At 43.3% G+C, this 11,582-nt stretch overlaps 1 protein-coding gene across 1 annotated transcript; it reads right to left on the reverse strand.

The window, feature by feature from the left end:
* Positions 1 to 323: 323 nt before the first annotated feature.
* cahz (carbonic anhydrase) lies at positions 324 to 7,079 on the reverse strand. Its single transcript, NM_001140297.1, is given in 7 exon segments — positions 324 to 1,353; positions 5,033 to 5,188; positions 5,316 to 5,378; positions 5,498 to 5,590; positions 5,694 to 5,812; positions 6,389 to 6,586; positions 6,923 to 7,079. Coding segments are annotated over 7 exon segments (783 nt in total). The 5' UTR covers positions 6,957 to 7,079; the 3' UTR covers positions 324 to 1,233.
* Positions 7,080 to 11,582: the final 4,503 nt, after the last annotated feature.

Genomic DNA, 11,582 nt, shown 5'->3' on the forward strand with positions numbered 1-11,582 from the left:
AAAATACAAAGAACTGAGGAAATAGTAAATATTGTTTTAATTATATAGGTTTCTTATTGACGTAAAGGAATTTATTTTGAAGTGAATGTTGTTTGTACCACACAACTTGATTGATGAACCAAAGGTAAATAGTCCCATGTTAAGGGCACATGACTGCAAAAGAGGCCTTCTATCTGTACTTAAAATGGGGATGCCTGACCATCAACAGTGGGGTCTCTGGCTCCCTATCTGGGTAAGGCTGATCCCACACAGCTTACATTTCTGTAGTGTGGTCATTCAATATATCTAAAATATTGCAAATAAACACAGGATGCACATGTAGGTACGGTTATACCATTTATTTCACTGATCAAATTCCCATCCATCAAATTTGACATGAACGAATCACACAAACCTTCCATTCCCATTTTAAGGTTTAACAATAATTATAGGCAAGGCTTAAAGGTCATTCCAGGTACTTCCAAAAACATTTGAAACATACTTCAAGATTAAATTTTTCAATATGACATTTATAAAAAAAATTTAAAAAAAACACATTACTCTAGTCCTTCAGTCAGTGATTTCATTTCAATGGATGGACTTGGATGATATGACATCTCACACAACATCTTCTTTCACTCTCATGATTTTAAGACACAATGATAATGCACTGGGGTGATAGTAGGTAGGTAGTAAGTTATGAGTCGTTAAAAAAAATGATCACTTGAATTGGATCTCTTCTTTTCAGTATTGACCTGTAATCTAAAGTAAAAACACTGATGACGATGTAGAGACACAATCCAAAAATGGAAGGCATGTAATTCAAGATTCCATCTCTCTTTGTGCTTATTGAGAGTAGAAGCCCAGTAGTATTATAATATAAAAGGCCTCTATCTCTGACTGACTGACTGAGTGGCAGGCAGAGTGGCAGGCAGCTAAATGACGTTAATCTGGGGTGATCCTGAGGTTTATCGTCAGGGATTACAGGAGGGCAGGCAGGTCAGGCGTATAAAGTGCTGTCCATCCATATCAGCGCAATAATCTCATCTACACTGGCTCTTGTTATTAAACTGCATTGGTTTAGGTTTAGGTTTCCTTTCTGTTTTCTGATTACTGATTGTTTTGTCTATGGGGTTAACAATCTGCAGATTCTGATAGCAATGCATATAAAATGGCACACAATATATATATAATCTAGGGGAAAGGTTGGGGACCGGCAATGGTGGGATGGGGGATGGCGTGATGCATAGCTGTTTACTTGAAGGACCGGCGGACCTTGCGTCCCTTGAGAGGCTGAGGGGGCCGGTAGTTGTCCTGCATGCAGCAAGGTGCCTCTCCATCACCACTGAACATTAAGCTGCGGAATTTACCCATCTGTCAGGAGACAGAGAGAGACAGAGACAGAGACAGAGACAGAGACAGAGACAGAGAGAGAGAGAGAGAGAGAGAGAGAGAGAGAGAGAGAGAGAGAGAGAGAGAGCAAAAAGAGACTGGTTAGAATCATAGTGTCTCGGTGCAACTGTGGTCTGTGGCTCATGTTAAAGGAGTGTCTGTGGCTTACTGTGTTCCAGTATTTACATCCCATATTTAGATCACTCAATGAGCAGGATGTGAAATGTAATCCCTGAAACAATACCAATTTAGTACCAATGTTAATATAGAGGTCTAACTGATCATAATGTAGAGTGAAGTTTTACATTTATTTGAATGAATATAGAGAGTACAGGACACAATCAGAGAGAGGAGAATGTATTTTTTGTAGGCCTCCCTGTGGCTCAGTTGGTAGAGCATGGTGTTTGCAATGGTGTTTGTAACGCCAGGGTTGTGGGTTCGATTCCCACGGGGGGCCAGTATGGGGGGGGGAAATGTATGAAATGAATTGAAATGTATTTAATGTATGCATTCACTACTGTAAGTTGCTCTGGATAAGAGTGTCTGCTACATGACTAAAATGTAAATGTGAGAATTGAATGGTGTGTGCAATGACACTTGTGTGTAGCGGGTGCATCCTTCTCTGGTCAAAAATTCACCTGAGCCTCATTGTAAACCATGTGGGTCTCGCATTATCCTGCACAGCCACATGCAATGGCATAAATGGCTCTGACTTAGAATACGTGGACAACTACAAATACCTGGGTGTCTGGTTAGACTGTAAACTCTCCTTCCAGACACACATTAAGCATCTCCAAAATTAAATCTAGAATTGGCTTCCTATATTGCAACAAAGCATCCTTCACTCATGCTGCCAAACACACCCTAGTAAAACTGACTATCCTACTGATCCTTGACTTTGGTGATGTCATCTATAAAATAGCCTCCAACACTCTACTCAGCAAACTGGATGCAGTCTATCACAGTGCCATCTGTTTTGTCACCAAAGCCCCATACACTACCCACCATTGCGACCTGTACGCTCTCGTTGGTTGGCCCTCGCTTCATACTCGTCGCCAAACCCACTGGCTACAGGTCATCTACAAGTCTCTGCTAGGTAAAGCCCCGCCTTATCTCAGCTCACTGGTCACCATAGCAGCACCCACTCGTAGCATGCACTCCAGCAGGTATATCTCACTGGTCACCCCCAAAGCCAATTCCTCCTTTGGCTGCCTTTCCTTCCAGTTCTTTGCTGCCAATGACAGGAATGAACTGCAAAAATCTCTGAAGCTGGAGACTCATATCTCCCTCACCAGCTTTAAGCACCAGCTGTCAAAGCAGCTCACAGATCACTGCACCTGCACATAGCCCATCTGTAAACAGCCCATCTATCTACCCACCTCATCCCCATACTGTATTTATTTATTTATCTTGCTCCTTTGCACTCCAGTATCTCTACTTGCACATTCATCTTCTGCACATCTACCATTCCAGTGTTTAATTGCTATATTGTAATTACTTCGCCACCATGGCCTATTTATTGCCTTAACTTACCTCATTTGCACTCACTGTATATAGACTTTTTGTTTTCCTTTGTTCTACTGTATGTGACTGTATGTTTTGTTTATTCCATGTGTAACTCTGTGTTGTTGTATGTGTCGTATTGCTTTGCTTTATCTTGGCCAGGTCGCAGTTGCAAATGAGAACTTGTTCTCAACTAGCCTACCAGGTTAAATAAAGGTGAAATAAATAAATAAAAATAAAAACAACCCCCCGCAACAACCACAATTGGGAGCAACGGCTGTCCATCAACATCGATGGACAGCCATAAGCAAGCATAGAGAGTATAAATGAATGTTGCTATAAGCATGAAAAATGTCTTCTCTAAATGACTATTAATATGCATGACCGGCTCCATAATTTCAGTGACCTTTAGACATTCAAGACTCTGTACAGTCTCATTTCCAAGGTTCAAAATAGGTTTAGAGCAACAGTATCAATTGACACACTGTTCAACTTATTCTCATTTACCGCGAGAACTGAAACACTTCTGAAAGTGCATTAATTTCCTTCATTCTATAATCTCACAATCTGCAAAGATCAACTACAAAGGCTTTCTGCGGTTGCTAACACTCACAGATTTAGACATGGGTCCTACTGCATGTAGGTGAAAGGCTTTTCCAACACAACATTGCATCAGTTCTCTGTCAGAACAGTAAACTCTCTCCACCCACTGTATTGCTGCCTTGCACTACTGCTTAACTTATCTTAACAATGCATATGGTTGGAGGTAGCCCTCCCTAAATTTACACTTTCTTTTCGTCATGACATATGTGGGACAGTGCCTTCGACTGCAGCTTTCACTAAACAAGCATCCTTGGGGTCCCATTTAAACGCTGGCTGGTGAAATTGGACTTGGGGATTTGATATCCCCAAAGGCTCAGCATGGAAAATCAATAATAAGGGGATGTGTCAGCTGTTTACAGTAGCTTACAATAGCTATGTACTGTAGTTTGTGTACGTTTGGTTGTTATGTTATGGTAGGACAAATCATTTTCTGTGTAAATTATTTACAGACAGTCACAGAAACTTCTGAGACAACATAGAGAAATAAAAACTTATTTAGTCCATGAACTATACTTAAGTAACAAGAAAATTGTTACTTTCAGGACATAGACATATCTGGTATTGAGAGATATCTTAAATTCTTGTTAATCTAACTGCACTGTCCAATTTACAATAGCTATTACAGTGAAATCGTACCATGATATTGTTTGAGGAGAGTGCACAATTCTGAACATGAAAATGTATTAGGCACATTTGGGCAGTCTTGATAAAAAGTTTTGAACAGAAATGCAATGGTTAATTGGATCAGTCTAAAACATTGCACATACACTGCTCCCATCTAGTGGCCAAAATCTAAATTGTGCCTGGGCTGGAATAATACATTATAGCCTTTCTCTTGCATTTCAAAGATGATGGTACAACAACAACAAAAATCATGTTTTTTTTGTTTGTATTATCTTTTACCAGATCTAACGTGTTATATTCTCCTACATTAATTTCACATTTCCACAAACTGCAAAGTGTTTCCTTTCAAATGGTATCAAGAATATGCATATCCTTGCTTCAGGTCCTGAGCTACAGGCAGCTGGATTTGGGTATGTCATTTTAGGCGAAAATTTAAAAAAGGGGTGGATCCAAAAGAGGTTAATGTGGGTGTAGGCTGCTATCGTTGGAAGAGGCAAGCTTCCCAAATATGATACTAGCAGGAGTTACTAAATAAGCGTTATGGGCCACTCAGATAATGTAATCTAAAGTGACAGGCAAAACTCTTGACCCTCCCTGTTTTCAGTGAATGGCTGAAACTTCTACTAAAACACTTTCTTGGTAAACACAAACTTTGTAGCAATGCTCACAAAGACCAGATGGAAAGCAGAAACCTACTGTACCCACAAACAAGTCCTTTCTACTGTATTCTACTGCCAAGAAAGCATTTTATTTTTAGTACTCGCACATACAGTACTTCTAGCTTCATAAAACATTTGATTATTTTCTAAAAGATGTCCTATGACGTCTGACCTCAAACAGACCTCTTTCAATTAACTGGGGCTGATAAAGCTGATTAGTGAAAGGAGAACACATTTCCTTGTTATGAAGATACTGTATAAAATGATTGTACCTGGGTAGGGCTGACACTGATCGGTTCCTTCAGGACGATCCAGGTGACACTCTCCAGCAGAGGGGGAGTGGTCAGGGAGCCATCATATGTCCAGTAGTCCAGTGAGGAAGGCAACAGAGTTTTGGCGTCAAAGTTGGAAAATGTAGTTTGCTTTCCCTAAAGAATGCACAAATTGTGATTGAATACACAATGATTAAACAAAGTCTTACTTCAACATTCCCAACCAATTCAAGTCATTCGAGGCAAGATTTCTAAATACCATTTAAGATCAATTCGATTTCACCTTTGATTTGATGGCCCCCAGAGCATCGAGAACCTTCTGCAGTCTGGGGTTTGCAGCACCAATCTATAAGAAACAAGAATTCACACAGCCATCCAAGGGAATCAGGCTACTTTCAGAATGCACTTAGAGGGAAACAAATAAACAGTATATGAACAAACATATAAATCGTATTAGATCTGCACCTTCAGAAACACTCCAACCACAGCGAGTCCATCGGGTTCACTAGCGGCCTCACCAAAGCTAGGGTACTTGGTGTTCCAGTGCACCAGATGGAGCTTGAAAAAACAAAGTCAGGTTTAACTCAGGTAGCCAATGAAAAGTCTGATCTGAAGCCAAATGGCTTGTCCTGTTGTATAATCTAGGTTTAGGACTGCCTACCTCACAGGGGAACTTGATTCCATTGACGGTGTGCTCAGAGCCCCTGTCGTCACTGGCGCCCCAGTGGAAGTGGAACTGCTTCAGCCTGTATGTGCCGGTGATGGGGCCTCCGGTCAGTGCTGTGGATCGGAACATACAGGCACACACAAACTTTGAATGTTGCTTTTCAAAATGAACTATGTTTATGAGCATCTGCGTGTGTCCAAATGCAGTCAAATGACATGATTACTGCCATCACGTAATGATAGGGTTGGGTAGGAAACATTCATTTTTAACAATGTAGTCTGCAGACTGATGTGCTTGCTCCCAGCACCACAACAAAAGACAACGACCTGACAACTAGCGTACTTCAGCCCAAAGATACTAAAACCTTCAGAATGAACACCTGCCAGCCTGCTCTAACGTCACCTATCATCAATGTTATCAACTGTACAGCAGCCTATGTGCACAATGGACAAATACAGTGCATCAAGGAAATTAATTCACCACTGTGTTTGATATTTGTTTTACGCAAATCCACTAAAGTTAACATGTAACCAGTTTGCCGCAACACTCGTTCTCTTGTTGCCGCTTCCCCCTTTCTATTCCACTCCTCACCTTACTAAATGCTCACCTCAGAACCCATGTGAGAAATGGAGATAATAATTTATTGACATATTAGCTGTATATCATTATATATGAATTCAAAGGCTTACTTGAACTGTCAACATCATCCACAAAGCCAACTTGGAAGGAATGGCCATTGTTCAGAATTTCTGTGGAGTTGGATGGGTCATACTTCAGTTTGAGTGGCTTCAAGGTAGAATCGTAGGAGGTTTGACCAGGAATAATATCAATAGGAGACTGCCTGGGTCCATTAGCGATGGGAAAGCCATCACACCACTTCTCAGGTCCTATGATGGAAAAAACATGGGACAGAGTCATACAGAAGAAAAACACAAATGTATCATATTCTCTCTATTCTAAACAGTCCGATGATATCTGTGTTCTCACGTATACATGTGTAAATGTATGATAATAACCTAATAATGTAGGGCTAATTATGGATTTATGAACAGTAACATATCAGAAAATATTAACACTTATTTACAGAAGTTATTTTATTCCGATAAGAAATGTACTCATGCAACAAAATCATGGAACTGTTGAAATGTACAGTTTCAACTAGTAGTTCCAAAAGTGGAGTCAGCATCAGATGACAATGTAGAATAGATTCTAGAATGCCTCACCATCAGACGGTCCATATCCCCAGCTGTGAGACATGATTATTGACTTGTGTTCCTATGCGAATATAATCCCTTTCAATGGTAAAACCAAGATACAAGGATCCAGTTTGTGCTAACCTTGAAATAACAAGTGTCCGGGTTTATATAGACTTCCCCTCCTGAGAGTAGACCTACATCAAGTGGGTGGGTTTGGCCTCTTGGTTTTAGCGCAGTCTAGTCATCACTGCAGGTGATCAAGCACCCATCAATAGACGATCCGAGTCACACCTCCATGTTCATTTGGTCTCATTCACTGTGGAGCGCATCGCTCTATCGGTCGACCTTCTATCGGATGGTGAGAATGAAGCAGACCCTGTTGAGAGCTCACACTCAAAACGTGTGCATTCCAGACAATATAGTCTTGCCAAATATAGCCTTGCCGATTTGGCGTTCGTAGACTAACATTACACACATGTTAGGTGCGGTGTCTCCTTTAACGTTTTATAGTGACATCCCGAAATATATGTTTTTTTCTTCTGAGAGCAAGGCATGCCAGATTCACTGACCTTGGGTTCTTCCAACGTAGCCTGCGTCTGTAGTAGAAGTAGGCTACTGTATAGCGTATGAGATGTGCAAATGTTTTAAGAACAGAATGGACAAGAAGGAAAGCAAGGATGCAAATCAAAACGTGATGCATTGTAGGCTATATTTTTCCTTGAATTGCCTATGTCCCTTTGCAGCCTGCGTCAGCGTAAAAACCTAATATTTTAAACGCAATCGCCTCTTCCTCTCCAGTGCATACTTTTAAAGGGGCCACGACAATAGACTGCACTGTGCTGTTACTCACCAGCAGGGTAGTACAGCTAACTAGATTTTCCCAGATTGCATGAATAAATAGGAAAATCTTGTTATGTACCGACCAGTTTATTGGTCACTTTAGGCTAATAAGAGATCTGGTTTGGAATGAGTGGATTTAAATCAAACATGTGCTGATGAATTACGGATTACATTTTGTTGGTAATGTAATGCATAGTTTTTGGTAATACAAAATATTCCTTAAAATTCTATTTTTCAAGGTTTGGATATTTAATTCATTAATGGATGTGGATAATGGCAAAATGCTACAAGTCCAAGAAAATGTTATGTGCATTTGCTTCCATCTACTGGTACAATGATGAAAGCTAACACAGACATTTGCTTCCATCTACAGGTACAATGATGAAATCTGACAGATATTTGCTTCCATCTACTGGTACAATGATGAAAGCTAACAGATATTTGCTTCCATCTACTGGTACAATGATGAAAGCTAACAGATATTTGCTTCCATCTACTGGTACAATGATGAAAGCTAACACAGACATTTGCTTCCATCTACTGGTACAATGATGAAAGCTAACACAGACATTTGCTTTCTAATACCATTTTCTTACAAATGACTACACCATGTGGCAGTTGGTGGCTATTGATTCTTGATTCAGATAATTCCTCCCAAACTTTAAGACGGTGCAGGTTAATTAAATAGTCATGAATAGGCTATATGGGATAACGTTTGGGATTTTACCAGTTGTGCAGTAAGCATATAGATTGGAGATGTACATCTCCGTGTCATTTCTATACCAGAAAAACTCAATCAGAAAATAAATAAAACATTTCATATAATTTTAATAATAACCAATTTACTTGTGGTGAATGGAAATTAGCATTTTCATCATATTTTGACACAATCATACATCTGCCCAGCTAGCTCTTTATTTATAAACACATTGATGTGTTTTATGTAAGCCCTGATTGGATCCCATATTTGACAGTTGCTTCTCAACATTTTATGTAAGCCCTGATTGGATCCCCATATTTGACAGTTGCTTCTCAACATTTATATCGTTTTTCCATCACTGGCACACATACTCAATGCCCACACATCCCTTTGTGCATTTTGATTTGCAAAGGCTGGATGAGATGATCCATGATTCACACAGTACAGAACATCTTGGAAGGAGGAAGTAGAATGTCTCTTTTAAGAAAATACTATTTTAATTATGCTTCAGTATTCTTTAACTGTTTGTTTTTTTTGCCAAACTTTTTTCACTGCAATGTGCACATAATACAGACACTTCTGTTGGATTGCGGCACAGAGGGGTAGAAGGTTCAGCAATTGTAGATATTTTTAACTGTACAATCAGTATCATGTACATCGTTAAGTCATATTAGTGCAAATCATACTGTGACTCATCTTATTCAAACAAATAAACAAAAGGCCTGCATAAGGCTTAACCTTCCATCCTAAGAAAGGCAGCAATAGTCAAAGTGTAACGGTCGTCGTATGGAGGGGACCAAAATACAGCGGGTTGAGTGCTCATAGTGACTTTTATTGAACACAAAAACAAGAAAACGATCGAACGAACAGGATTACAGGCTAAACACAGCTATGCAACCACAACTTCCCACAAACCCCATACAAAAACCACCCCTCTATATAGGACCTTCAATCAGAAACAACGAAGAACAGCTGCCTCCAATTGAAGGCCAAATCAATTAACTAAACATAGAAATAAATAGACTAGACTGAACATAGAAATACACTAACATGGAACATAGACCAAAACCCCGGAATACTCTAAACAAACACCCCTCTACATAAACACATAAAAAACCCCGAACCACATAAAACAAACACCCCCTGCCACGTCCTGACCAAACTACAATAACAAATAACCCCTTTACTGGTCAGAACGTGACAGTACCCCCCAAAGGTGCAGACCCCAGATGCACCTCACACAAAAAAATAAACACAAAAATAAACCCCCCAAACTAAAGGGAGGGAAGGGAGGGTGGAAGCCGTCACTGACGGTTCCCGTGCTACACCCCCCCTCCCCAATCCTCCTACTGTGGAGGTGGCTCAGGCTGTGGAGGTGGCTCAGTCCCCCACCTAACCTGTCCACCCCCGCTGAATACATATTAAATGTTACCTTTCCCGAAGTCTCTGTGCTATGGCGCATCGCTGAAGACCTCGGGCTGATGTGCATTGCTGGAGACCTCGGGCTGAAGGGCGACTCTGGCTGCGCCGATTCCGGACTGTAGAGCGACTCTCGCTGCGCCGATTCCGGACTGTCGAGCGACTCTCTCGGCACCGATTCCGGACTGTCGGGCGAATCTCTCGGCTCCGGACTGTGGGCCGTCTCACTCGGTTCCGGACTGTGGGCCGTCTCACTCGGTTCCGGACTGTGGGCCGTCTCACTCGGTTCCGGACTGTGGGCCGTCTCACTCGGTTCCGGACTGTGGGCCGTCTCACTCGGTTCCGGACTGTGGGCCGTCTCACTCGGTTCCGGACTGTAGGCCATCTCTAGACGGGGCATTGTCGCCGGACACTCTGGACGGGGAACTGTTGCCGGAAGTTCTGGACGAGGCACTATTGCCGGAAGCTCTGGACGAGGCACTATTGCCGGAAGCTCTGGACGAGGCACTATTGCCGGAAGCTCTGGACGAGGCACTATTGCCGGAAGCTCTGGACGAGGCACTATTGCCGGAAGCTCTGGACGAGGCACTATTGCCGGAAGCTCTGGACGAGGTACTATTGCCGGAAGCTCTGGACGAGGTACTGTCGTCGGAAGCTCTGGACTGGGCTGACGCACTGGAAGCCTGATGCGTGGGGCTGGTAGTGGAGGTACCAGACTGGAGACATGCACCTCAGGGCTAGTGCGAGGAGCAGGAACAGGACGAGTTGGACTGGGCTGACGCACTGGAAGCCTGGTGCATGGTGCTGGCTTTGGATGTGCCAGACTGGAAACACGCACCTCAGGGCTAGTGCGAGGAGCAGGAACAGGACGAGTTGGACTGGGCTGACGCACTGGAAGCCTGGTGCGTGGGGCTGGTAGTGGAGGTACCAGACTGGAGACACGCACCCCAAGGCTAGTGCGAGGAGCAGGAACAGGACAATTTGGACTGGGCTGACACACTGGAAGCCTGGTGCTGGCTTTGGATGTGCCTGACTGGAAACACGCACCTCAGGGCTAGTGCGAGGAGCAGGAACAGGACGAGTTGGACTGGGCTGACGCACTGGAGGCCTGGTGTGTGGTGCTGGCTTAGGATGTGCCAGACTGGAAACACGCACCTCAGGGCTAGTGCGAGGAGCGGGAACAGCATACACTGGGCCGTGAAGGCGCACTGGCGGTCTCGAGCGCAGTACTGGCACCACCCTTACTGGCTGGATGCCCGCTTCCCCCTGGCAAATGCGGGGCGCTGGCACCTCGCACACCGGCCTGTGAATGCTCGGCCTCGACGCCGTGCGCATCACCCCATAGCACGGGGCCTGACCAATAACAGGCTACTTCCGATAAGCACGGGGAGTTGGCTTGGGGCTTAACCCTGACCCAGCCAAACTACCCGTGTGCCCCCCCAAAAAATGTTTTGGGGGGCTGCCTCTCCGGCTTAAATGCCAACCGTGTGTATAGAGCCTCATACCGGCGCCGCTCTGCCTTGGCTGCCACTATCCCCTCCGGTGGGCGACGATATTCCCCAGCCTGGTGCCAAGGTCCAGCCCCGTCCAGAATTTCCTCCCATGTCCAAGTTTCCGTATAGTCCATATAATTCCTTTGTTGCTCCTTACCCCGCTGCTTGGTCCATTTGTGGTGGGAAGTTCTGTAATGGTCGTCGTATGGAGGGGACCAAAATACAGCGGGTTGAG

Source organism: Salmo salar, chromosome ssa14, assembly GCF_905237065.1.
Source record: "Salmo salar chromosome ssa14, Ssal_v3.1, whole genome shotgun sequence".
NCBI classification, from domain to species: Eukaryota; Metazoa; Chordata; class Actinopteri; order Salmoniformes; family Salmonidae; genus Salmo; species Salmo salar.